This window comes from Populus trichocarpa, chromosome 17 (genome assembly GCF_000002775.5).
Source record: "Populus trichocarpa isolate Nisqually-1 chromosome 17, P.trichocarpa_v4.1, whole genome shotgun sequence".
In the NCBI taxonomy this organism is placed as follows: domain Eukaryota; kingdom Viridiplantae; phylum Streptophyta; class Magnoliopsida; order Malpighiales; family Salicaceae; genus Populus; species Populus trichocarpa.
This window is the reverse complement of record NC_037301.2, coordinates 14302415-14330368: the sequence shown is the minus strand read 5'-3', so window position 1 is coordinate 14330368 and position 27954 is coordinate 14302415. Positions and strand designations below refer to the sequence as shown.

The following is a 27954-nucleotide window of genomic DNA, read 5'->3' as shown; positions in this document are numbered from 1 at the left end:
TTATTTTTTATGTTTAAGAATTTTGCTTCGTTATTTTTTAGTGTTTGTCTTCTACGTGTTAATTTTGGTTTCATGACTTTGGTTTCAAATATTAGTGCAGTTTAAATTTGGTTTTCTTTTAGGTTTTTTTTATGAATTGATTTTTTATTTTCAATTTTATCTTTTAATATTAGGTTATTGAAATTGAACTTCGTGATTTGTCCTACTTATTTTTTTTTGTTATCTCGATCTCATATCCTAGGTAATGGGTTGGTCGGTTTAACTCATGTTGACTCAGATTTTTTTCTTAATATTTTCTTTAAAATTAGTTTTTTTCACTTTCATCGTTTGGAATTAAATTATTGACCCTTGAGTTATGTGATTCTTTTTTAAAAATATTTTTTATTTAACTTTGATTTTTTATATATATATTTTTTTTATATCTCAATCTCATATTTCATGTACAACCAACCAATTAGTTTGGCCAGCACCGTAACTATAACCACCTGTCCAGTGAGAAGCTAAAGATGTGGTTTTTTTTGCCAACCACAAGTGACCTTGCAATTATTAATGAAAAAGATATGGTCTTTGCATGATTCCAACCACTATAAAACGCAGGCTCTCCAAGAGGTATCATGCATGCAATAATATATAATTACATCCAGATACTTAATTGATTGATTGAGAGTGGAGAGATCATGGAGTGCAAGAAGGTTGGTTTGCTTCTGACGGTGGTCATGCTCGTAGTGGCCACTGTTCCTTATTCCACGGTTGCCATGAGGCAAATTCCACTCTCAAACATCATGTTTGCTGGTGAAATGAATGATACCTGTGTCGGTGATGGCCGACGATGCCATGGGGATGGTCTTTGCTGTGCTAATTTCGTTTGCAAAGATAATGTATGCAGAAAAAAAAAGGGAGAAGAAGATGGGTGGTGATGGTTTAAGAAACATGGTGGGATGTTGTTGTGTTTCTCGTGGTCTGTGCCTTCTTCTTCCTCTAGTTGTGTGTGCTTTCTTCTTTCTTTGTTTTTCCCCTTCAAGTGTTGTGGCTTGTTAAGTGTGGACTTTCATGACATGTGCTTGTTATCGCCTATGTATTAACTAGTTAAGTGTGAAATAAGAAATAAAAAGCCTTCGAACTATTTGATTAAATATCGCCATGCATGGGGAGGTTCCTCTCTCGCGTTGGATAGGGACATAGTGTGCTGCAAATGAATCGAGTCACGTTTTAATATGTTCGAGCTCAACTCATCCAAGTTTAGAGAGGTTCAAACTCGATCGGCTTGTGCTCATGACGAGCTTAAAGCCTAAGATTTACATTCAGTTAATTTCAAACTTTTATTAGGCTCCAACTTATATTGAACTATGCTCGTTCAAGTTGCTTAGCTTGATATTGAGTTTATAATAAACGAATTAGATTAATTAAACTTTAACACACTCACAAAAATATTCTCATATAATTACAATATCATAAAAAAAAATTAATAAATATAATCTCACTTTGCTATTCACCCTTGTTCTCGATAAGTTGGGAATAAAGAAAGGAAAAAAAGAAGAAGCAAAATCCAGGATTGGTTATGCTCTCTAGCTGGCTCTTGCTTGGTCTCCCGAGCTGTTTTGTAAAGCTTGCGTATAAGTTATTGGTGTAACAAATATATATGGTTATATATTGAATTTGCTAATTGAGTTTGAATAGTTTTAAAAAAATTAATTTTTAGAATTATCGATTGATTAGTTTTTATTTTATATATTATTCTTAACACTCTTCACTTTTAACTTATTTTTTAAAGTTTCTTGAGTGAAAGAAGTTCTAGGATCTTGACTGGATTGTAAAACTTTAATGACCTCACCACTATATTGGAATTAATAATTAAATTTCAATTCTCTTCAAATAATTTAAATCTTAGTGTATTTTCAACTTTATATATTATTCTCTTTTATTTATTGATTTAAGATAAAATTGATGGTTATAATACTACAAAACCACACTATATTGCTATTTGTGGTCATTCCGCTTCTGCTATGCGGCCATTTGCACTCTCAGACCCCATAAGTAACCTATGTATCCCTACAAAGAAACACGTAGTTTAATGCTAGAAAACTCCACTTCTTGTTAAAGCTATTAAGAAAAAACTTCAAGCATGTATTGACTCGGTTATTCAGCCCATGAAGCCTCTGAAGCCCACTATACAATTCTTACAATCTTGGCCATCTTGGCATATGATCTCTAGTTGTTGTTATATTTGAAATATCTATTCTAATCATGCCATAAATCCTCCTATCAAAAAAGAAATCTTCGGACTTCAATAGGAAAATATCAACAACTATCCAACACTCATCCACACCCTTGTCAATTATCTCCGATGCTTTACGGTATGCAGCAGGGAATGGAGGGCAGGTCTCTTTTTGGCACTGTACATTGGTGGGTTCTTTGTCTTTAAAGAATCAGTTTCCAGTCTTGTTTGTAGTTGCGGCGAACAAGGACTCAAGAATTCCAGAAATGGGATATTGGAATGGGAACATTTGGAACTGATACAATAGTTAAAATCTTTTAAATTGGACAAGACAAACATTCGCATCTTGAAATATTAATTTATAAAAAAAAAAAATAGACAAGACAAACACCCTGTCATAGACGGCGAAATCTTGTTTTTTTTTTTTTTTTATCTTATGATAATTTGATTTAATATATATTATGTACAACAAATAAAAACGGTTAGTAGTTTTCAGTATCTCATTATCATTTTTGATTCATATCCCTCGTCTGTAATTTTAAAATGTATTTATGGGGCCAGATGGGGTTTTGACAAGTTGATGAGGATCAAGGAAGATGTTTGAAAAATGAGTGTAACAGAGAAAGCAGGCTGTGGATGAAGCAAGGAGAAGCCAGCAGAGGGACGACAGGAACTAGTGTCCTGGTGGAAAAGGAGTGTCCAGAAGAAGGAGCTTCCATGTTACGGCAGGATCGAATTTGAAAACAGAAAACAGATGCTGACGGGATCATAATCTCTGAAGATTCTGAAGGTAGACCACTTCAGCAAGAACGAAATGGAAATATTAGAGCTGCAGTCAGTCTGCTGTTGTTCTAGCATGAAAATCCAAGTTAAGGTATCCATTAAGATCTGCCACCAAATCAATATCCAAGTAGGACAAAGATAAACCACAACTCTCCATTTATTCTTATGCTTCCAACAGGGGAAGGACTGCATCAACTTTAAGTAAAGTATGGGTGTTCTTGAATTGTCTGGCGAGGACAAATCTGCATGGCTACCTAGAAGAAGGCTATCTATTCCTGCCGGATCAGGGATCGCTACTGTTCTGAAACCACTACCAGTAGGGAACATGACCCCAATATCCGAGGCTAGAATCAAGAGATCTACTACAAAAAATGACACCCCTCTTTCTAATTAATGCTGCTAGGGCTTCAACCCAAAAGAAATTCAATCTGGTAGCTTTAGCTTCCTATTGGATCTCATAAATTAAGATATCTGAACCAGTTGCTCAGCATTCAATTTCTCTTGCTTTCTCTAAACTTTGATACCAATTATTAAAAGCACCAAACACTCAAATATTTAATCTCCTAAGATTTTATTGATTGATTCAATCATATTCTTTAATTTCGCATATTTTGACCTTCATATTTATAAAAAAATTACAGCCTTAAACCAACTAGATTCTAATTAATTAGTCTAACTAGTTGATCACACACTTATATGTATATATGTATGATAGAAAATACAATATTCAAACTAGAAATATTTTTTTTTTTAATTAACTCGTTAGCTTGTGCATACCTTAACTAATCCCATAGGCATTGAAGTTAACGATGATGTAAGGCTCTAGTGGCCATCATATTAGCAACCACAGGGCTCGAACCTGAGACTACAAGGAAAGCAAATCTTTTAATTCTAAGTTCTTACCACTATACCACCTTCTAAATGATTGTCTTTCTATGGATGCTTACTGCTCTATTTCAATGTTATATAGTAGTCAAGGGGCCGAGTAGAGACGGTGGAGTGCCAATATGATTAAAGAATCCTTGATTTGAATGTTCTAATTGAAAAGGTTTTTAGAGTACTAAAACATAAACTTTTTTAAAGTTTAGGGTGGCATGGCCCCGAGGCTCTTCCGGAGCTTTGCTTCGGCTAGTCTAAATAATAATTTTAAGATGAATTTATGAATTGCGACGATATATCTAGCTTGAGTGCTTCACACAAAATTTCCCATGAAAAATGATAACCACTTTTCTTCTATTGTTTGAATAGAACTCAAATAAAGGTTTACGAGGATTGAATTTAAGCGTAAATTTAATTGTTAATAAATAGGGTGATCATCACCCCCATTTCCAGGAAAAAAATTCAAATCTTAAACTGTTTATATATATCATCCACAGTGAGACTATATTTGAATCTTTTAAATTCTTTAGAGACTTATGGCATGAAAGTAATCTTTTTAATTCATTAGAGACTTCTGGCATGAAAGTAATGTTCTAGTTTTTTTTTTCCTAAACCTAAAACTCTGGCCGCGAGGCTCTTTAGAGTTATATAAGAAGGGAAAGGGCGGCACCTCTCTCTATGGCTTCTGTGTTGTTAGTTACTGATTGCTCCGCGGCTACATCCTCCTAACCAAAGGTTTATTTGCTTTGGATTTCCTTTTTTTTTTTTCCCCAGGGTTTTGTTAGGTTCTTCGTATATTTTGTCCGATGGATAGCTTATACGCACCTCTTTGTGGGAGCAATGAATTTGTAATTGAAGTGCCATAAATATCTCTTTCCCCTTGAATGAATTCACAGTTGAGCCTCTTGTGATGGAGTCCCTACTGTTGGTTATAACAGTGAGCATTGAAGGGTGCGGTAACTTGGGCTCATGAAATTCTTCCAACTCCTTGGCGACATAGATTGCCAATCACCTCTGTTGCCTGTGATTTTCAGTGGGAATGTATGGAGATTAGTGTCTGAAAAATGAAGGCCAGGAAAAAATCCTAAAATCAGAGAAATTCAGAAAAGAGTGGTGTTGGTCTTGGGCAGTATAATTGGCAGGAAGAGGACTAGCTATTTCATCAAGAAACAGATAGGATTCTGTATTTTTTATCCTTTTTTGAACAATAAAACCATCGATTTCTTTTCCTCATCTGTGTTTTTACTTCTTTTTTGAAAGATTGGCCTGTGCAACTTCTGATAAAAACATGGTTACTCTCTTACATTTACACTTAGATCATATGTGCTTACAAGATTTGTGCTTTTTGTTTGTTATTACACATCAAAGCGCTAGAGCTGTTTTGAGTTGTTTTTTAAGCAATGGTTCTACAGCCATCAAGGTTCATGATTTTTATTTTAGTTGTTGTTATTAATTCGTTAATCAATCATCTTTCACACCTTCTACTCGTTCAACATGGTCAATTTTAGTTGATGTACTTTCTCTTCTTGTTTACCTAGTGCAAAATTCTCCATCGGAAGTGGAGAATCCTCTCCTTCCTCAATCTGTTACTTTTTCCATAGATTTTGCTCACTCAAGCTTCCCTAACGAACACGTAAGAGAGGAACATCCCACATCGGAAAGAAAGGAACAATATTTGAACTCTATACACCTAACTTTGACACTGCTAACCAGCTGAGCTCAGCAACGTGAGTTTGTAACCCGAGTGGGGGCTTTAATGTGGTGGGACGTTGACCATGCTTATAAGGTCGGGTCCAGTGCGGCTGTTATCTGGCCCGCCCGTTCCAAGCCAGGAGTTGAACCAAGGCATCTTAGTGAAGACCTGGGTGTCTCAGCTCTTAGAGTGGAGGGCATAGCGTGAGGCTGGTCTCACAGAGCAGCGATCACCTCTCGCTCCTGGCAGTGGAAGGATAACGGGTCGGTGCCATCTGGATCCGCATGGCCTGATGGGCTGGTCCTAATTGAACCATCACTTTTTATCATTTTTCTTGACGTACTTCAGCGGTTCGATTAAGTTTTTTGATTTTTTTTTTTACCAACCACCCAAAATGAGATGGCACATCAGCTGGCAGTGGAAGAAAAATGGACTGCTGCTGAGATAGGACACGTACCAGTCAGCCAAAAAAATTCCTTTGTCAATCAAATCATAATCTAATGAAAATGGCTTCAATTTTTTTTTTAATGTGAATATTACGGCCAGTTTACACATATTTCGACTAATTTTATGGATATTAAAGTTAATGACCATGTAAGCCTCCAGTGACTATTATATTAGCAACCACAGGGCTTGAACTTGAGACCACAGGAGAAGCAAACTCCTTAGTCTCAAGCTCTTACCACTGGCCACCTATTAGATAGTTTTTATTTTTTGTCTTTGACCATACATAGTCAATATGTTGCGGTTGCTTTTTATTTGAAAATGCATCAAAACAATATTTTTTTATTTTTAAAAAATTATTTTTGACATCAGCACGTTAGAATGATATGAAAACACCAAAAAAATTATTAATTTAAAATAAAAATATTTTAAATTTTTTTAAATCACAAAAACAATCGTAACCGATATATTTCAAATTAAGTGTGGACTTTCATGACATGTGATTGTTATCGCCGATGTATTAACTAGTTAAGTGTGAAATAAGAAATAAAAAAGCCTTTGAACTATTTGATTAAATATCGCCATGCATGGGGAGGTTCCTCTCTCGCGTTGGATAGGGACATAGTGTGCTGCAAATGAATCGAGTCACGTTTTAATATGTTCGAGCCCAACTCATCCAAGTTTAGAGAGGTTCAAACTCGATCGGCTCGTGCTTATGACGAGCTTAAAGCCTAAGATTTACATTCAGTTAATTTCAAACTTTTATTAGGCTCCAACTTATATTGAACTAATCTCGTTTAAGTTGCTTAGCTTGATATTGAGCTTATAAACGAATTAGATTTAAACTCATATAATTACAATATCATAAAAACAAAAATTAATAAATATAATCTCATTTGTTATTCATCCTTGTTCTCAATAAGTTGGGAATAAAAAATTCGTTTAGAAATATGATTATAATTATTTTTTAAAGTATTTTTCACTTAAAAATACATTAAAATGATAATTTTTTTAATTTTGTTTTTCATATCAATACATTAAAATCATCTGAAAACACTAAAAATATTAATTTAAAGTAAAGAAAAAAATTAAAATTTGAAATTTTTTAAAAGCAATTTTTAAACATAAAAAAAAAAAAAGCAAAATCGAGGATTGGTTATGCTCTCTAGCTGGTTCTTGCTTGGCCACCCAAGCTGTTTTGTAAAGCTTGCGTATAAGTTATTGGTGCAACAACTATATATGGTTATATTATATATTGAATTTGATAATTGTGTTTGAATATTTTTTAAAAAGTTGATTTTTATAATTACCGATTGATTAATTTTTATTTTATATATTATTCTTAACACTCTTCACTTTTAACTTATTTTTTAAAGTTTCTTGAGTGAAAGAAGTTCTAGGATCTTGATTGGATTGTAAAACTTTAATGACCTCACAACTATAATATTGGATTTAATAATTAAATTTCAATTCCGTTCAAATAATTTAAATTTTAGTTTATGTTCAACTTTATATATTATTCTCTTTTATTTAATATTGATTTAAGATAAAATTGATGGTTATAATACTACAAAACCACCGGTCATCATTCATGTAAGCATATGACATCAATAATTTTCCAACATTTTAGGAAATAGTTAATATACATAGAGTCAAAACAAATTGATCCAAGATCGTTCTGCATTCAGATAATCAACACCACCTCATCTTTGCTCTTTTTTTTTTCAGGTGAAGAAGCTCCATCATGATAGAAAGCTAAATCTCATGGTGGATAAGGATCTGAGAGGCAATTTTGACAGAATTGAATTAGAAGAAATTGTCCAGGTTGCACTTTTATGCACGCAATATTTCCCAAAAAAATATTGAAAAGCATGCAAAAAATGCAAAAAAAAAATATAAAATAGTTGGGATTTTAAATTGGATCAATAATTGAGCATCATAGAAGAAAATAAAGTTTGCAAATTTCTAGGCCATAATTGAGGGTTAAATTGAAAATAAAATTGAGAAATAGGGTCGTTTTGAATGAAAGAGGGAAGAACAGAGCTTGGACATCAAGAGAAAAATAGCTTCGTTTTGTTGCAGAATCTGCAGAAATTCTAGGGAACCCGTAAGGAAGCTAACCAGAATTTCTGAGGTTTAATTTTCTCGATATTAAAAATCCTGTAAATGATCAAATCAATTTGTCTTTTTATTTTGGAGTTTGGCGTCAAATTTTTATACAATCAGAAATACACTGGAAATAAAACATTAGGATAATCAAGAGGAAAATGAAATGGGTGAGGTGAAAGAGGAAAATGAAAGATTAAAAATGATGCTGCAGCGAATTAAGAAAGATGACAAGTCTCTCCAATTGCTCCTTTCCGAAGCAATCCATTTTATATCACAAGTATTTGTTTCAGATAATGGAATAAGATAATGTCTAATAGAATATTGTTTGATAATATAAGTTTTAACGGTATTAAAGAATAATATAAATTATATTTTATCATCTTATTTAAGAAGTTTAAATTTTTAAATTAAATTAGTTTTTTAACATTAATATCAGAATTTTAATAATTAAACAGTCACGAGTTCTAATTCTACTATAGCTTTTGCTATTGATGTGATCATCTAATAATAATTTCTTTACTTTTTTAATTTTTTATAATAATTAATTGTGATAATTTAAAGATAGTCATTAGAAGATGATGACTTGAATGAAAGATAAAAAATTAACTTGCTGGGAAATAAAGTTAGGAATAAAATAAAAATCAATCTCATTAAAAATATTATCCATAAAAATAATTAATATGGTCGTTTTCAGTACCAGAATGTTAAGAATTTTAAACAAAATCCACCTGAAGCCAAATTATTCATCTCCACATAAGAGACGGTATCAATATTTTACTGTAATAATAATAATTAAAAAAAAAAACAGAGAGAGAAGCATAGTAAAAAAAGCACCACAACTTTAAAAACCCAATTAATAATACATGCGGAAGTTAATAGGACAACAATTACATGAAAAAAAAATTAATGGGCCAAAAAAGTTACAATTATAAATATGCAATTTTATTTTTTAAAATTTAAATAAGCTAGAAAAATTTATCTCTACTAAAAAATAATTTAAAAACTCCTATGAAAATAACAAAATTAGCTCAAATAATAATTTTTAAGTTTAATTCCAAAAATTTCAATTGCCAGTATGCAACACAGGAAAATTATTTATAGAATCACTTAGAAAATTTTAAGCTTGATATAACTATTAAATCTTTCATTATCTTTTTAAAATGTATATCTAATTTAGCGTGATTAGATTTGCTCGAGGACCTAAACATATTTACTTATCCATAACAAACATGTATTAAGCTATTTACATAGTTTTCTCGAGTCAAATTCTCATCTCATAGTATACAATTCTCACCTGAATACTCAAAACAATTCGGTCTCTGTAAATTCGAGTGCATCAACTACTCCCATGTTGGTTTTCTTTGGGGGGTTTAGTTTTTAGTCTTAATTAACTTCTTTCACCTATTATGTTATGGGGATAATTGCACTTAGGGCATCAATTTTATATTTTTCCTCGATTCGAGTATATGAATTCTAATTTTGTTTCATTTTGAGCACACTGATTTTTTAAAAAAAAATTCAATTAAGTGCTTCCATTTACCTTTTATCAATTTTTCTGTGATATATCAGTTGTCCTTCAAAAACTCTATTGATATTCCGACTTTCATTTTATGTAAATCAAATCCATGAATTTCTTTCTTATACACCAACATTTTTTACTGCTCCAGTCAAGTAATTTAGTATACATGCAAAAATTTCTCCACTTTCCGGTTGCACCATCACCAGAAACCCAACGGTCCAATTTCATTTCCCGCCAAAATATTGCTATTACAGAAATCTCACGAACCACCAACAACCGTACCAGACAAACATTATTATTAGCAAACAACAGAAGCTAGAACCAATGCTTTCTGTCCACGGTTACTAAAAGCAAAAGGCTGACCAGTTCACTAATTCGATCTGTGAGTGTTAGATCGAGATTATATCTTGAGGTTCTGATCAATGGGGCTCCTGGACTATTCTTTTCGCCACTGGAGCTTTCGGCATCTGGTTTGCCAATCCAAGCAAGGCAGGTTTATGGTCTTTTCTAGCACGTACTTCCTTCAATCTGAATGTTCTGTGGATCCAATCTCTGTTGATGATGCTTTGTTGTCAAAAGTATCGGATGCTTCAGATCTGGTCTAAATTCTTGTTTTTTTTCAGGTCAGAAGGGACCAAGATTGGAAGTGCATTGAATGGTGCATCAGTGAGTGCTTTACTTGGGCTAGCAGCTAGTAGTTTGGGGATTATTTCTTTTGAATCTCCTGCTTATTCTATCCTATTGGAGTTTCTGTTTCCATTGACAATTCCACTATTGCTGTTTAGAGCTGATTTGCGTCGCGTGTTTACGTCTACTGGGATATTTCTTCTGGCTTTCTTGATAGGAACAGGTAAAAATCAGATTTTTTTTTTAGTATGAAAATCAGCTAAAAAACTATTGGGTTTGATTCTGAAATGGGAATTTGTTTGCTGGTTTTCTATGTTATCTGATTAGAAGATGGGTTTTGAGGGGTTTGTTGATGGTTTTGTTGTGTGACAGTTGGAAAAATAGTTAGAACAGTATTGGCCTATATGATGGTACCGATTCTGGATAGCGTGGCTATAGCAGCTGCATTTCCAACCCAGTTCAATCTCCTTGTACCATCTGGTGAGGCTTTGGCTATGATTCTGAAGCAGGTGAGCTGAGATTTACAGGATTTCTATTTAGTTAGTTCATTTGCATCACCCGTTGATTATAGGATCACTCAACCTGATAAGATTATTAATCACAACAGAAAAACAAAAACAATTACATATAACAAAAAGTTTCACTGCAATTGAAACAGTGCGGTTTGAAGAACTTTCGAAATAATCTCAAGAATACATCAAATATATTTTATAATCCTAAAAACATACTGCGTCAAGTAATCACGAAAGGTCCCTAACGACTAAAAGAGCCCCTGTGGCCCAGCATTTTGATATCTGTTCTTGTTCAGGTTTCCATTCATCTTTTTGTGATCCTCGGACTTGGAAAGCTATTTCGATTCGATCAAAAGCCGTTGCTGATTGCATCAAATGCTAATATTGGAGGCCCAACAACCGCATATGGAATGGGCAATGCTAAAGGGTGGATCGAGTTCTTTGGTTGCTCCTGCCATTATTGCTTACATTTTTGGAAATTTTTATTTTCTTTGTTTTGGGAGTAACAGCTTGCTTATGTAGTCCTAATGTTCTTGCGCATTATCATTCCCCCTTGTATCCTTCGCCAAGAGGTGTTGCTGTTATTAATCACAATAATGAGCATCATTAGACCTGTGTGAGATTAATTGTTACTGCAAAATTCTACCATGTTTACATGAATAATTGAATAATATTCTTGTATAATATTTAATTTCTTAATATATCCTTTCGTCAATGTTTTTTTTTAATCTAAATTGGTATAATTATATTTTTTATTATGAAAATGCTCTTAAGCTATACAAGGAGTTAAATTGGTATAATTTTCTTTTGGTTAATTTCTTCCATTTTTCTCTTTAGTAGTTTTGATCATTGGTACTCAGATGTAAATCTTTCGGTTAAATTTGTACTGTAACTTCCATCTTCACTTCCTCCTCCTGTCTTTGCCTCCTCTTGTCTCCCTCTGATCTCAGCAGCAAAGACTTGCGGTCAACATTCTTCAATGGCTTCAAAACTTCCATTTCTCCACTCTCCAGCAGTCCCATCACCGGAAACCCACCGGCCACATTACATTCCCCTCCATAATATTCTTACTGCCACCACCAACCCCATCAGATAAACATTACTGTCGGCAAATAACAGGAACAAGACATCATTTCTTTCTCCTCAGTTGTATCCTCTAAAGACCCAAATTTGGTTCGATCATCTATAACTGTTTGATCCAATCTGAATCTGAATATCCCTCTTATTCCTCCTACTGGTCCATGGGGTTACCTGGACTGCTCTCTTTGCCACTGGTGCTTTCGGTATCTGGGAATTCACCACCCCTTCTCTTGTTTTTTAATCATGATATTTTGGTGTTTGTCGCGATCCTGCAATCTGGGCCGTTCGTTGAATTCCGTGTGCATGAATGCGGGATCCCACGTATAGTTGTGATAGCTTAGGCCCATCGGATATTGTTGTTGAAATTGGAAAAACACTTGAGACCGCATTACCAAACAAACATGTTTGATATTGTGAGCTGATTTGTTATCCAAGATTTGAAGTGCTTTGAGTGGTGCATTAGGGAGTACTTTAGTTGGACTAGCAGCTAGTAATTTGGGTATGGAAACTTCCACTTTTACGTTACTTTTTGGGTTGTTAGACAATTCTACACTTCTACTTGTCTTCCTTCAGATTTTCTTTAGGCCCAGAACTGTTCATCGAAGTAACAACAATGTTCACTCCTAGCTGAATTCAATAATTTTGTTGGGTCTGAGCCATGTTCATGCTCCATAAAACCTAAAATTTCATATGAATAACTTACCCCAGTGTTAGAAATTGGAAATGAGCATCAAAGTGTAGATTTGAAATCTTTTAACCTTATTCTATGCAAGGAATTTCTTTCAGGCACCTTTTCCTTGGTTCGATAAATGTTTGGAATATCTGATACAACGACTTGAGTTATGGTCGATTCCGGCCGTAGACTTGAGACATGGCTGAATCCTGCCATAGCGGGACCGGGTTTTGGAGAAACTTTTCATAGATAAAGCATTACCCAGAAACATAACCAAGTAACAAACACAAAGGACAATACTCAATACCTTTGTACATTCATAGGTTGTCGTCATGTGGGTCTCTTCGGTTTGGCCACGGGAGCATCTCTGCCAAAAAACCCAAACAAACAGAACCCTCCAAAGATGTATCACTTCACTGAGAATTCCTCTCTTAAACACCTTCCATTAATGGCTTCTCCAGCACTAATACCTTATCTCCCTCTCTCCCCCTCATCAAGAATACTGTTACACTATTCACCACCCTTTTCAGCCCCTCATGACTCCCTCCACCTCACTCCTTCAAAATCTACACCTTTATCTCCTACAATATGTACAAGGCCTAACAAGAGCTGCAACCCAATTCAATCAGTAAAAGTTTGTTCACAGTTGAGGTATCCCATCATTTCTCCAGATGACCATTGGGGCACCTGGACTGCCCTCTTTGCCACAGGGGCTTTCGGTATCTGGTAATTAACTAACTTGCTTCTGTGTCACGTATTTCATGTCTGTTTATCTCAGTTGTTGATGGGCATGGTCACGTGGGCCCTAAACCAAGGACCCACCTTAGAGAAGATTGTCACGGTTGTGTGAGTTAGACTAATGTTGTTCTTGGATAAGTAAAATTGAACATTAATGGTGGGTTTTGATTGTTTTTGAAGGTCTGAGAGGACAAAAATTGGGAGTATGCTGAGTGCAGCCTTGGTGAGCATATTGGTTGGACTTGCAGCTAGTAATGTAGGAATCATTCCTTATGAAGCAAGGGCATATTCAGTTGTGTTCGAGTATCTGCTGCCCCTAACTGTTCCTTTGCTGTTGTTCAGAGCTGACTTGCGGAATGTGTTTAGATCAACTGGGACTTTGCTCTTAGCTTTCTTGCTTGGTTCAGGTTTGTTTTTCCTCTTAACTATGTGTAATTGTGTTCAAATTTTTCAATCAAACGTCATTGCCTGTATATATCATGTAAATTTATCTCCTAAGGTACCTAAATAGTTTTGCTTATACACAGAAAGAATAGGATTTTCATATTGAGATTTGAAGTTTAGAATGTTAAGGATTAGGTGTGGTTGTTACTTGGGGCAACATCATGAATCCAGGGTCAAAATGTATGAGATTTATGTGAAGAATGATCAGTCTTAGTTTCATCAAATCAAAGAGTCTAATATGTATCATCTTGGATGTAATCTAGTTTAGCTGATGGAAGCAGTAGGATCCTAGTGTTTGACTGAAGGTGCCCATGTGTTTACACATCATAACTGAGAAGCAGATTGTGAGAGAGTAATTTTTGTCAGTTCATATAAGTTCCTCCATGTCTATGTGATTTTTTCTTTTAATCTAAAATCAATTCGTTTTTAATATTATAGTAGAGTTGGTGTGCGAATCATTGTATGATGACTGGCATCTTGTAAGGAGCTAGTGCTGCATATCTCAACTCTACAGTCTGCCCTGGCATGTGATGTTTTACCAGCATCCTCTGCTTTATGGCCCACGGCATGCAACTGAACCAAAACTGAATGGTCTTTGCTGAACAAGACATCGATCTAGTTTCAATTATGATATTCTTCCCGTTGGTTGAATGTCTTCAGCTTGCTGTCTAGCCATATGTTGTCCAAGCATGTATCAAGGTGCTAAGTAACTTCTGCCTATTACAGATTTATCAACTGGTAAAAATGTAATTTGTGTTCAAATAATTGAACACGATATTTTCTTCCTTCCGTGTGGTCTTGTGAAATTTACCGCTGTCTCATAAGTGCCGAGCACTCCCAATGCTCTGTTGTCGAGCTTCAGACTCTCTGTACATTGCTCATGTGGATGCTAATGGAAACGTATGAATGTAACTTTGGCTGTTAGTGTTAAGCTCTATATATTTTCATTTTCTTTCTGTCTTTTTTATGTTCTAATTTCCTATGATTTTTGGTAACTTCATTCTTCCATTTTACAGTTGCAACTGTGATTGGAACTTTCGTTGCCTTTCTGATGGTGCCTATGCGATCACTTGGCCAAGATAATTGGAAAATAGCTGCTGCTCTCATGGGGAGTTATATTGGTGGATGTAAGTTGTTGCATTTTCATAATTGGCCTGTTGGTCACACTGCTGTCTGCTTATTTTGATTGTACATTGTTTCCTTTGTCATTGTAGCTGTTAATTATGTTGCGGTTACAGAGGCACTTGGTGCTTCTCCATCAGTTGTGGCTGCAGGAGTTGCCGCAGACAATGTAATCTGTGCTATATACTTCATGGTATTATTTGGATTAGCTTCTAAAATACCTCCTGAGGTTTCAACCTCAACTAAAGGTATGTAGTAACTTCTTACATAATTACTCAGAACAGTCTTTAACTGTTTATTAAGGAAACAAAATGGCACAACCAATGGACATGTTTTATTGATGGTTGAAACGGTTCCTAATTATATCAGAACCTGACTCTTTGGCAGGTGCTGAAGTGGATGTGTCATCCAATTCGGAAGACAAAGTCCCTGTGCTACAGACTGCTACTGCACTTGCTATCTCCTTTATGATATGTAAGATTGGCGCGTATCTCACGCAACTGTGCAAGATTCAAGGAGGTACTCTTCCAGCAGTAACAGCTATTGTTGTCTTTTTAGCAACATTATTTCCAGCACAATTTGGTTATCTTGCTCCTGCTGGCGATACTCTTGCTATGGTTCTGATGCAGGTAAAAAACTTTGTATCTAGTTTTGTTTGTTGTTGCCTTATTAAGTGTCTCTTTCAAGAGCTGACCTCTTAATATCTTTGCTGTTTCTGTATTTGTTGATTCCAGGCTCCTAATAATTACCCCTTCTTATAGATTGATCAAGGTGTTATCTTTTTCTTGGATATTTTCTCGTAGATGATTTTTGGAATGATTTGTATGCACATAGGATAAAGCATGCTCATAAAGTGAAAGAAAGAAAGTCATAGCTCTATAGGAGTTTTGAGGCTATGAAGGGCAAAGGTAGAAAGAAATACATTGCCTCTTAGTTTCATTTCGGACATAAAAAAATATGGCATGCGTGTGTAAAGTTGCAAATTGTTTAAGGATAACCTTTAAGTCAATGGCTCTAAACTGGTTATTATTGTTGAAGAAACACCACTCAATTTTCTAATCTGAAATTGCTGTCTGTTGTCGATAGCGTTGACCTCTTGTTCTTTTATCTCAAAAATGTGCCTCCCTTGAGTTTCTGAATGCTTAATAATCCCCACTTGTATCTGAAAATTTGAACTTGACATTGCTGTTGAAGGATTCCAATTTCCAGCCATTTCCTTGTGACGAACGCAATAAGCACAGGATATCTCACTTTTTTACATTGGCTGCTTTTCCCAACAGGTATTCTTTGCCGTAGTTGGTGCTGGTGGGAGTCTATGGAATGTCATCAACACAGCACCAAGTATATTCTTATTTGCTCTGGTTCAAGTAACTGTTCATCTTGCTGTGATTCTTGGATTTGGAAAGCTGTTGCGCTTTGACTTAAAGCTATTACTTCTAGCATCGAATGCCAACATCGGAGGCCCTACGACAGCATGTGGAATGGCCACAGCCAAAGGATGGGGTTCTCTGGTAGTTCCTGGAATTCTTGCAGGCATTTTTGGGGTTTCTATTGCAACTTTTCTTGGTATTGGCTTTGGAATGATGGTCCTTAAATACTTGTAGAAGCTAACAATACTGTATAACAGAACCTTTTATACTGTGTTGCACTATATGAAACTTGTAATTTTTTTTATGCGGTATCAAAATTAAAGCTGCTGCATATTGAAATCCTTCTGTTTGCATTTATGTTGCCTATGATCATTTGGAGCCCTCCCTTCACCACCCCCATGGGCATAGTCTACAGGTAGGTTCGTAATGACTACTCTTACTAGAGGACGCATACCTAGCTAATATTTAGATCCCGCTCTATCCAAACTTACATGTTTGGAGCCTTAACTCGTATGTATTTTCCTGATATTTAACCCTTCCTACTGTTGGTTTCAAACTCATGAACTTTTGCTTTTGCTGGAGGACTTGGGATCCCTATCCTTATTTTAGGGCAGAGTTGTCACCTCTTCCCTCCTATTATTTTTTTATTAAAGCATATTCAACTGCGTTTTGCATAAAAAAATATTGCATGCTAGCTGATAGAGGAAGCCAACCCCCTCATTTTGGTATTGATGTACTTCACTGCTCCTCAGCCACTAGTCAACTGTACTTGCATTGACTTCAAAAAGCCAACTGTACTTGCACTAGTAACCATTGTCTATTCTATAGTTCATGTACTGTACATTTCTGTACTTTTCTCCAATAACTGGTACTAACAAGAAGAACATATATCGAAGCACTGCTGACATTGTCAGCTTGCATACCATTTACATAAATCAATGGTGCGTGAGACAATTCAAACCTCAGCTTTTGCTTCAGATTCATGAAAGATGTGAAAATCTATACTCTTGAGATTTCCATGACTTGAGATTTCCATGATGTGTCCACATGTTGAGAAGCTTGAACTATGATAATTTAGATTGAAAAGTAAAAATATGAAGATAAAAAATGGCGAGTGTTTGAGAGAACTCTAAGCTACTGCAAATCTCACACAAAGATAAGAAAATTTTGAATGATATTCTGGATATCCAAAACAGCCCACTGAGTCAAGTTTAAATAGCTAGTGTTGGAAAATTTGTCAATAAAAAAAATCTGATTATTCAGGAAATTAAAAATGCTGGCTAAAACAAGTCAATCCACAAAATTTAAGAAGAAAAAGGAAGAAAAATCACTGCGAAATAAAATCCTGAAAATTACCAAAAAAGCAAAAAACGAAAACGTAGGTCTAAATGATGGAAATTGAAGCAACCTCGAAACGAGCATAGCTGGTTGCCTGCAACCTGAGCCTCTAAACGAGCTTTCTAAATTGGAGTGATTTGCATCATCCTGACACCTGGATCAAAACTTATGGACAAAATACTTGGGGGTGGGCAAAAACATCCCTAAACCGGACCCCAATTACTATTTCCTAACATCCTTATGTTGATATCCCCTGTCAAGGTAGTCCATCACCATCAACTCCTATCTTACAGCTCGAACTCCTCCAAAATCTCCTGCATCAAGAACTTAATATCTTAAGAATCTGTAAACGAGCTAATGAAAGGGACATAAGATTAGTTTAACAACAAATAATGCATCTTAATATATGCACATGTAAACGTCATTTAGGATAAATCATTCTTTTTCAGTGTTTACGCAAAGGATTAATTTATATGTGGGTTAATTATAACATATTCTGCACTTAGTACATGTTTTTTCCTGCTTAAAAGAGGCATTTTCTCATATTTAAATGTTTTTGACTATCCAGATTGAGGCAAATCACATTGTCTGCAAAATGTAGTTTACTAACAAATGGGGTTATGAATATGCATGAGTGATGCTGTTTCTTTGTACTTCTACCAATGATGGTGGCGTACAAGAAAGGTCTTACATGGTCTATAAATTCTTTTCGAAAGCTGTTAACTTACAGCACTTCATCAAAGATTACAGGGTTACAATTAACTCCAACTTAGCACAACGTCCTCCTTCCATAACAACCTCACAAAGCAAAGAAGATGGGCAGCATGACAATCTTCAGGCTAATCTTCCTAGTGATGTTTCTTGGATGGCTAATGCTTTGGGTTATGTTGCCGACTAAAGTTTACAAAAATGCATGGACTCCTAAACTCAACGGCAAGCTTAATTCAACATATTTTGAAGGACAAGGTTGTTTTTTGACAATCCTTTCCTATCCAGATAACTACCTTAAATCATTATGCTGTGAATGTGTTTTATTTCATTCTTCTGATTGGTTTTTCTACACTGCTACACAGGCACAAATCTTCTGCTGTTTTCGTTCCCTGTGATGTTCATAGCTGCCTTTGGATGTTTATATCTTCATTTACAGAAGAACCTGAGAAAGCCAAACTCCAGAAGGTTGTATTTTCTTCCTAGTCCACTTCAGTTCTTTCTATTGTTTTGATATTTAAGAGTGAAATGTGCATTCCATGATTTGGGTTTCATCACATTATTGCATATTAAACTGATTGCAGTGTTGTCACAAGCAATCGCCTGTCATTCTTAAGACGTCCGGCACTCGTGGTGGCCCCTATGGGAATTGTTACAGCAATGGAGCTTGCTTTTGTAGCCATGTTTATTGCACTCTTGATCTGGTCTCTTGCCAACTACTTGTATGTCAGTTTTGGACATCTTCACATGCATAAACAAGGGGAGAAAGTGTAAGATCCCTTTCATCTTTATGTTCATCCCAATTCATCTACTTCTTCTTCAAAATCCATTCATTGATGTGCTGCTTTTCACCCATCAATCAACTTTCGCAGGTGGCAAGCTAAGTTCCGAAGTGTATCACTGAGACTTGGATATATTGGAAACATATGTTGGGCATTTCTCTTCTTTCCTGTCACTCGAGGATCTTCAATTCTGCCTCTCGTTGGACTTACATCTGAGTCCAGTATCAAGTATCATATATGGCTCGGTCATCTTTCGATGATTCTTTTTGCTGCACATACTGTTGGTTTCATCATATACTGGGCAATGACTAACCAAATGGCTCTGGTACTTGCATTACTACTAATCATGTTTAGTTAGACTTTCTTGGTCAATATTGTGGCCTTTAGCATTTGTGTGGTTATACTTTTTATCCTATGATCCTGATTGTTTTGTCCTCAGAATATCAGATCAAAGGTGTGGAATCTCTTTAACTTTTTGTGTGATTGGAAAGCTTTATCGTCTGTTTTTCCTTGAAAACCAATCATGCTGTCTTTTTTTTTTTGGACAGAAGTGAGGGACCTGAAAGTGGTCTTAGATTCCTTTTGCTCAAAGCTTTTTTTGGACAGAACGCACCATCTATGAACATTAACAGCATCAAAATACAAGAAAGAAAAACAAAATACAAAAAGGAAAGAGGCTTTTCAGGACATGGGGCATGGTTTCTTACACATACTCTGCTAGAATGCACATTTACATTTGATTATATAATGAGATCAGTCTTTTATCAGTCTTTTAGTGGATTGGTAGAATATTAGAGTATAATATAAATTATATTTTAAAATTGTATTTAATAATTTAATTTTTTTAGTTAAAGTAGTTCTTTAATATAGTATTAGAGTGCTAATAACAAAACAATTGAGTTTTTAAATATTCATCTTTTATTTTTTTATAATCAAAATTAATTAATAACATAAGAAAGTCTTAAGTTGTGAAAGTTTTAATTCAAAAAATGGTAACAAAATTGGCAAATGTAAATAGTTAGGCAATTAGTGGGTTAGCCTTATGAATTTAGTCAGTCATCAACAGATCTTTGGTACTCTTGGTAGCACCTATTGGCATAATTAAGGTGCTGGATTCTATTTTCCCCTTTACCCCGGCTTCTCTTATCAGCAGCTGAGATGTGCTACCAAGTGAACTAAACGACCGTTGGTGACTAAAAATAAATACTTTTGGTGTTATACCTGAAGTCCTAGTGATGCCAATGGTGTTTCCTGCATTTGCTAAATGTTTTTCACAGTGAATATTTCATGGGACCACGCAGATGCTAGAATGGAGCAAAACCTATGTATCGAATGTTGCTGGAGAGATTGCAACTGTACTTGCATTGGCAATGTGGGTGACTAGCTCTTACCGTATTAGGCGTAAAATGTTTGAGGTTTTCTTCTACACCCATCAACTGTACATTCTCTACGTAGTCTTCTATGTATTGCATGTTGGTGCTGCCTATTTCTGCATGATCTTGCCTGGGATCTTCCTCTTCATCGTAGACCGATACCTGAGATTCTTACAGTCACAGCGACGGGCGAGATTAGACTCAGCTCGTCTCTTGCCATGTGGTAGTATTGAGCTGACCTTCTCCAAGAGTCCAGGTAAGAACACATTTTGATCTAGAAGCAGAAATTGAAACATTTTATTTCATTATAAATTAATGTTTTGTCTTTCTTCTCCCCTCTCAGGGCTGTATTATAATCCAACAAGCATACTATTCGTAAATGTGCCGAGCATTTCGAAACTACAATGGCATCCTTTTACTATAACTTCAAGCTGCAATCTGGAGCAAGATAAGCTAAGTGTAGTTGTCAAAAGACTGGGAAGTTGGTCCCAAAAGCTTTACCGACAAATTTCTTCTTCTGTGGATCGTCTCGAAGTGTCTGTTGAAGGACCCTATGGACCAACTTCATCTCATTTTCTAAGGTAAGTTTATCGGCTGGAAAGAAATCCTGTATTTAGAAAACTGTACATGAATTTATGATATATACATCAAGTTTGATTTACCTTACAGGCATGAATTGCTTGTTTTGGTGAGTGGAGGTAGTGGCATCACTCCCTTCATCTCCATAATCCGCGAGATTATTGTCGAAAGCACAAAACAGAACTGTCAAGTTCCTCGAGTCCTCCTTGTTTGTGCATTCAAGAACTCAGCTGATCTTGCCATTCTAGACCTCTTGCTTCCAGTCAATGGCACACCTTCAAACATACCCCAAATGCAGCTGCAAATTGAAGCCTATATCACCAGAGAGGGAGAGCTGCCTACGGAAGATAACCTAAAGCTTCTCCAAACCATTTGGTTCAAGTCAAACCAACTGGACTCGCCCATTAATGCAAGCCTAGGCAACAACAATTGGCTATGGCTTGGTGCAATAATAGTTTCATCATTTGTCATGTTTCTCCTCATACTAGGCATCGTCACGCGTTACTATATTTACCCCTTTGATCACAGCACTGGGGATACATACCACTATTCCTATTATGTGCTTTGGGACATGTTTTTGCTGTGTGCCTGCATTTTTATAGCTTCCAGTGCAGTCTTCCTTTTTCGCAAGAAAGAGCATGCCATGGAAGGGAAGCAAATTCAGAACTTGGAAGTGCCAGCTCCAACCACATCACCGGGCTCCTGGTTTCAGAACGCCAATAGAGAGCTCGAAAGCCAACCTCATCAGTCACTTGTTCAAGTTACCAAGGTGCATTTTGGTGCAAGGCCTGATCTTAAGAGTAAGCAAATGCAACTAATCATAGGAATAATCACTTCAATAGCTTGCGTGTTTTTCCCATTTTTCTCATAGGACTAATCATTTCCTGTTGGCATTGCAGGAATTTTGTTCGATTGCAAAGCCTCAGATGTTGGAGTCCTGGCTTGTGGACCAAAGAAAATGCGACATGAGATTGCCGAAATTTGTTCATCTGGCTTGGCAGATAACTTGCACTTTGAGTCCATTAGCTTCAACTGGTGATGCTACTTATTGCTAAAGAGAATAAAAATGGGGTTTCTTCAGTACAATGCACTACTCTATCAGGAACTCTTTCTTTGTGGATATGTACAAAGTTTTTCTTGAAATCTTTGTAATTTCTATGCTTCATAAACCCTTTTTGGCATTAAGTTTTTTCTTTTCTCGCGTAGTTGTCCGATCCGGCCTCAAGTCTAACTCGATTTATCCACAGTAGCTATAAAAGATAACCTTATTACCGAAACCAAAAGAAAAATGTCGGTAAAAAATCAAATATATAGTACTTTTTTCAAAAAAGATATAATTATAAATGAAAAAGAATTGTTCGAAATCTAGGATATATGTCTAATGAGAAAAGAAAACGAAAATGATTGCAGGCCAAGCAGTAGCTTTGCTTATGACCACTGCTTTTGAAGATACAACAAAACAATGGGGATCAAAAGTCTTCATATTTCATCAACTTTGTGGTCACAGGTTCCAATACTATTTGCACTAACATGAGTCTTTTCAAAAATAACACCGTGGCTAAAAAATTATATTCAAAACAGCACAGCTAGAAACTTATTTTTTAAAATATTATAGTTTGTAGGGACAGGTATGTGTCACATGTATGTTCAAACATGCATGGATGACTGTTAATCTATAAATTGGTATAATTCACTATATACAACAGGGTAGGACATAGAGACTCATTTAAGACCAGAAGTAGTCCTGCTGTGTTCTACAAGAAAGATAGGAAGAGATGGGTTCTGGACCTTCTGGTGCATCAATGAAGATAGTTTCAGCAGTGATAACCTTGTTGTTAATGGTGGTTTTTCTGGGGTACATGATGATTTGGTCCGTGACGCCTACTAACACCTTTTACTTGAATTGGTTTCCTGATGTTGAGAAAAAAACCAGTTCCACTTATCTTGGAGAACAAGGTATGTTTTGTAAGGTTTTCGTTGTCTAATTGTAAGAAAAGAAGAGACTGTGTGTTTATGTTATGTTGTTTCTTTGATTTGTAGGTTCAACCATACTGATTTATGCATTTCCTATCCTCTTCATTGCTACCATTGCCTCCTTGTATCTTCATCTTGAAAAGAAGTATGATCATGATATCAACACCAGGTAAATAACTATATACAAGGTTAAGTATTGTTTGATTATGGAAAGGTTTTATATATTGAGGAAAATTATTAACTAATGAATCAAATTTCTTGAAATAGCAGGTTGTTTTCTCGGATGATATTGTCGAAACGGCTGGCGATAACGAAAGGTCCTCTTGGGATTGTTACCTGGACAGAGCTAACATTTCTGGCCATGTTTGTTGCATTATTGGTTTGGTCCTTGTATTCTTACATGCATGATATGTTTGCATTTGCTGCCGTAGAAGCTGCTCAAGAAAAATTTCAAGTGTAAGGCTTGTTTCTTTCTCGACTTGCAGAGCAATGTTTTCAAAGTCCTATAAAAATTTTGATTAATATTTGAAGGGCGGTTGATTTATTGAGCTTTTTGGCAGGTGGGAAGTTAAGTTGGAAACTGCAGGTCTGAGTCTAGGGCTTGTAGGAAACACCTGCCTGGCCTTTCTATTCTTTCCAGTGGCTAGAGGATCTTCAGTTTTGCAGTATGTTGGCCTCACTTCAGAGGCAAGCATCAAGTACCATATATGGCTAGGCCATATTACCATGGCCATCTTCACTGCACATGGTTTATTTTACGTTACTTATTGGTCCCTTACACATCAGATATTACAGGTAATATTCTATGGATTCTTCTAAGTCACTGTGTATTGGTTAAGTGCTAGCTACTGAAATTATGGACCATGTTTATGCTGAATGTGGCAGATACTCAAATGGGACAAGTTCATGGTTTCCAATGTGGCTGGAGAAATAGCTTTGCTTGCTGGATTGGTCATGTGGGCAACAAGTTTCGGACGGATAAGGCGAAAGATTTTCGAGCTCTTCTACTATAGTCATCATCTCTACGTTGTGTTTGTTATCTTCTATGTGTTCCATGTTGGTTTTGCTGGGTCTTGCCTCATCCTTCCTGGTTTCTACCTCTTCTTGATCGATCGATATTTGAGATTGTTACAATCTCAGCAAAAAATCCGTTCTGTCGCAGCACGCATTTTACCATCTGAAACAGTAGAGTTGAATTTCTCCAAGAGTTCAGGTGAAGTCAAGATTTTGTAACTAGATGTTACTGAAAGCTTTTGCAATCAAATTTTTCACTCACTCGATATATTATTTGACATTCTTTTTGTTCATCGTTGTGCCAGGATTGAGCTATGCACCAACAAGCATTGCATTCATAAATGTGTCTAGCATTTCCAGGATACAATGGCATCCCTTTACTGTTACCTCCAACAGCAATATGGATTCTGATAAGCTAAGCGTTGTCATCAAATGCGATGGAAGTTGGTCTCACAAGTTGTATCAGATTCTGTCCTCCCCTTCTCCTACTAACAGACTTGAGGTCTCTATTGAAGGACCATATGGCCCTCCTTCAGCCAATTTTATGAGGTAATCAAATGTTAGCAGAATCTATATATCAAGATTGAAATTTTTGGGGCATCTAAATTAACATAGAAAAAATTGTCCCAGGTATGAGAAGCTAGTGTTGGTGAGTGGTGGAAGTGGCGTAACTCCTTTCATCTCCATCATCCGCGAGATCATCTTTAAATCCAACACAACAGGCAGCAAGACTCCAGCGATTCACCTTATATGTGCATTCAAGAAATATGCCAATCTCACCATGCTTGAACTTCTTCTCCCAGTTTCAGGGACCACTCTTGACCTCTCTCGATTGCAGCTGCAAATTGAAGCCTACATAACCCAAGAGACAGAGCCAAAAACAGTGAACCAGAGTTCTATTAGAACAATATTGTTCAAGCCTAATCCATCTGATGCACCAGTTTCTGCAGTATTAGGCCCTAACAGCTGGCTGTGGCTCAGCGTGATAATCTCCTCCTCTTTTATCATTTTCCTTCTGTTGACTGGCCTTCTCACACGATTCTACATATTCCCAATCGACCACAATACCAACATGAAGTATCCAATGCCAGCAAGTTCAGCTTTCGGCATGTTATTTGTGTGTGTAGCCATAACAATTGCTGCCTCTGCAGCTTTTCTATGGAACAAAAGAGAAAACGCTAAGGAACTAAATCAAATTCGGACCACAGATATGTCAACACCAGCTCCATCACCTGCTTCGTTGTTGTATGAAACAGAACTAGAAAGCCTTCCTCACCAATCTCTTCGTCAAGCCACCACAGTGCAGCTCGGGCGAAGGCCAAATCTGAAAAGTAAGCTGTTCTTGCCTCCCATGAGTGAATTTACAAACTTATAACAAACAGATTTGTTTATATGTAAATCATGTTTCCTTTGGATATAAATTTTTGGATTCTTGCAGAAATACTATCAGAATTGAAGGAGGAAAATGTAGGAGTTTATGTTAGCGGACCGAGGACGATGAGGCAAGAAGTGGCAGCAGTCTGCTCATCTTTTTCAGCAGATAATCTTCATTTCGAGTCCATCAGCTTTAGCTGGTGATTTAGAAATCTAGCATGCAGTTCTATTCGAGAAATTTGTAAATTAGAAATCCTTGTCTCTTTCTGTCGCAAAATTATAAAAGTCTCAGTTTATCACACCGCACAATAGCTCTACTACTTTCAAAAGTTGTTTCAAGTGTTTTGGTTAAATATCATCACCATTTATTAAACCCAACTCAAGAATTGACCTAAAGTTCCAGTCACGGGTCAAGAGAAATGATTCCTAAATCAGCAGGTCAACCTAACCTTTATTTTTTTTAATCATGAAACTATCATTTTGTTTTTTTTTTTAAATGAAATTACAATTTTAGATTTTTAAAAAACCAAACCGATATCATTTTATTTAAAAAAATATCCAAGTTTTTCACTATCTCGGCCTGGTCCATGCCTCACCTGCCAAGCTTATTCTTATAACACTAGGATCAAACTCTAATTATGGTTTGTAATTGAGTGGTAGCAAATTGAAGGATATTGGACAGGAAAAAAAAAACAGGAAGGAAGGTTCATACCATTTTGAAGTCTGAGTGAACCCAATTTGCCCATTGGCCATGACTCATATCTGAAGATAAACAGACAGCTCGAAAGCTTTGCTGCAACAGAAACATATGCAATGTCTCTAGCAAATCGACTCTTCTTCTTCTTGGATATTAATACAAGTTTTAAAGAGGAAGCACATGAGCATCAACTCAGCCATCAAGACACAAGATTAAATGGATTCCTTAGAATTGAAAGAAAAGGAAATATTTAAAGCTTGAGAATTTCGAGGTGCCAAGTTGTCTTTCTCTGACTTCGAATTGAAGTTCTTTCTCTGACAAAACAAGCCCATGAAATCAAACATTGCGGCCTGTGCCTGTCCTTTTCCAAGACAGATGAGCCTCAAATACAATTGTATCCCACTATTACTCAAGCAAAAGCAAGAACAGTGGTCTTTTACTCAACCTCAAGCCCTGCCTTCCTTCCCTTCCCACCCATATCATTTCATTGAGTGACGACTTGAAATGATTTGAAAAAGAAATATTGTCATTTTATAGACAAACGAACTATATGACTTCGAATTCAAGTTCTTTGAAACTGATCGAGACAAAACATGTACAGGAAATCAAACACTATTGCATGTGCATGTCCATTTCCAAGATATGAGCCTCAAATCCAACTGTGATGCTGTTTGGTAACGTGGTTGGGGGTGAACTATATTTTAACTGTTGCATCACAGGTTTGGAAAAGCAACATTTCATTGTGAAAAAGTGATTTTTATTGGTGGGACCCACCAATTTTAACTGTTGCACCACAGGTTTGGAGAAGCAACATTTCGTTGTGATTTCCTCTTAATAGTGGAGCATGGCTCCACTGTTGCACTATTCAATGAACAGTGCGTCGCACTGTTCACGTGAACAGTTGTTGTTTTTTTTTTTTGAACAACCAGTGCAGTTAATTTATTTCACTCGCACTGTTCATGTGAACATGAACTTCTAATTTTTTTTTGTTTTTAAAAAAAATTAGTTTAAGGTGAATTAAATTTACTCGTACTGTAATCTCAATTTTATTCCTGATAATATGTTACCTAATTTTATTGCACGCTCAAAAAATCATGAAAACTGTAGTTCTTGTCGAATAAATTTTGAACGTAATGAAATTGTAAATTTTTTTAAAAAAAATTGAGTTTTACTTAAAAAACTAGTATTTAATATTATTTAATAACACTATATAAATTAGAAGGATATCGCATGATGACATAGCATTTGTGAAATTTGATCGCAATTCCAATTATGTTCTTGCCGGGTCCGACCCAGTTAAAAAAAATTCAGTTTTTATTTTTATTTTAATTGTGTTTTATTCATTAAATTAGAAGGATATCGCTTGATGACGTAACAAAAAATTCAGTTTTTGTTGTTGCATGCTTAAGAAACCATGAAAAATATAGTCATTGTTGGATAGATTTCGTATGTGATGACATTGCATGTAGTTTAATGGAATAATAAATAAATTTTGATATCAATATTATTTATTTCATGATGTAATAATAGTAGTTAAATCTACAATATTTAAATTAAAAATATTTTTAATTATTTTATAACCTCAATTTGAAAAGCATTTTTTTAACCAAACACATTAAACTACTTTTTCTTCAACTTTAATTTCAACCACAGTTTTAACCAAACACCTATTTTTTCAAACCAACCTCAACTAAAAATACTTTTTATAAAACAACTTTTTTCAAATCACAACAACAACAGCAACCGCAATACCAAACACACTCGGTATCCCACAATTCCTCTACAGCAACCGCAATACCAAACACACTCGGTATCCCACAATTCCTCTAGCAAAAAGCAAGAAACAGTGGACTTCACTCAACATCAAGCCCTGCCTTCCCTCTCTCCCCAATAAACGAAAGAGAACG

The 27954-nt window shown here is 35.7% G+C and overlaps 4 protein-coding genes and 1 long non-coding RNA gene across 6 annotated transcripts; 4 read left to right on the top strand and 1 right to left on the bottom strand.

The window, feature by feature from the left end:
• The first annotated feature begins 9669 nt into the window (after positions 1-9669).
• LOC112325629 (uncharacterized) lies at positions 9670-11477 on the top strand. Its single transcript, XM_052448735.1, has 2 exons — positions 9670-10492; positions 10642-11477. The coding sequence occupies exons 1-2, from the start codon at positions 10201-10203 to the stop codon at positions 10785-10787; spliced, it is 438 nt and encodes a 145-aa protein (XP_052304695.1). The 5' UTR covers positions 9670-10200; the 3' UTR covers positions 10788-11477.
• A 1195-nt stretch (positions 11478-12672) lies between these two features.
• LOC112324697 (uncharacterized) lies at positions 12673-16549 on the top strand. Its single transcript, XM_024588790.2, has 6 exons — positions 12673-13260; positions 13453-13679; positions 14733-14843; positions 14931-15086; positions 15226-15467; positions 16119-16549. The coding sequence occupies exons 1-6, from the start codon at positions 12938-12940 to the stop codon at positions 16440-16442; spliced, it is 1383 nt and encodes a 460-aa protein (XP_024444558.2). The 5' UTR covers positions 12673-12937; the 3' UTR covers positions 16443-16549.
• A 1681-nt stretch (positions 16550-18230) lies between these two features.
• LOC18106515 (ferric reduction oxidase 4) lies at positions 18231-22173 on the top strand. The gene is made up of 8 exons (XM_024589390.2): positions 18231-18512; positions 18620-18722; positions 18839-19024; positions 19127-19361; positions 20338-20665; positions 20753-20990; positions 21079-21788; positions 21888-22173. The coding sequence occupies exons 1-8, from the start codon at positions 18362-18364 to the stop codon at positions 22025-22027; spliced, it is 2091 nt and encodes a 696-aa protein (XP_024445158.2). The 5' UTR covers positions 18231-18361; the 3' UTR covers positions 22028-22173.
• A 433-nt stretch (positions 22174-22606) lies between these two features.
• On the top strand, positions 22607-25649 carry LOC18106516 (ferric reduction oxidase 2). Of its 2 annotated transcripts, none has more exons than XM_024589389.2 (8): positions 22607-22944; positions 23029-23131; positions 23230-23418; positions 23523-23757; positions 23848-24175; positions 24282-24525; positions 24607-25307; positions 25415-25649. In XM_024589389.2, exons 1-8 carry the CDS (start codon positions 22764-22766, stop codon positions 25552-25554), a joined length of 2121 nt encoding a protein of 706 aa, XP_024445157.2. In that variant the 5' UTR covers positions 22607-22763; the 3' UTR covers positions 25555-25649. The 2 variants fall into 2 exon arrangements, with proteins under 2 accessions (XP_024445157.2, XP_006372445.3); XM_006372383.3 differs by having other exon boundaries at positions 22608-22944; positions 23233-23418.
• LOC127904512 (uncharacterized) lies at positions 23973-26496 on the bottom strand. Its single transcript, XR_008057780.1, has 3 exons — positions 26063-26496; positions 24239-25300; positions 23973-24139 (listed from the first exon to the last, which is right to left on the bottom strand). It is a non-coding gene; the product is annotated as an uncharacterized LOC127904512 (long non-coding RNA).
• Positions 26497-27954: the final 1458 nt, after the last annotated feature.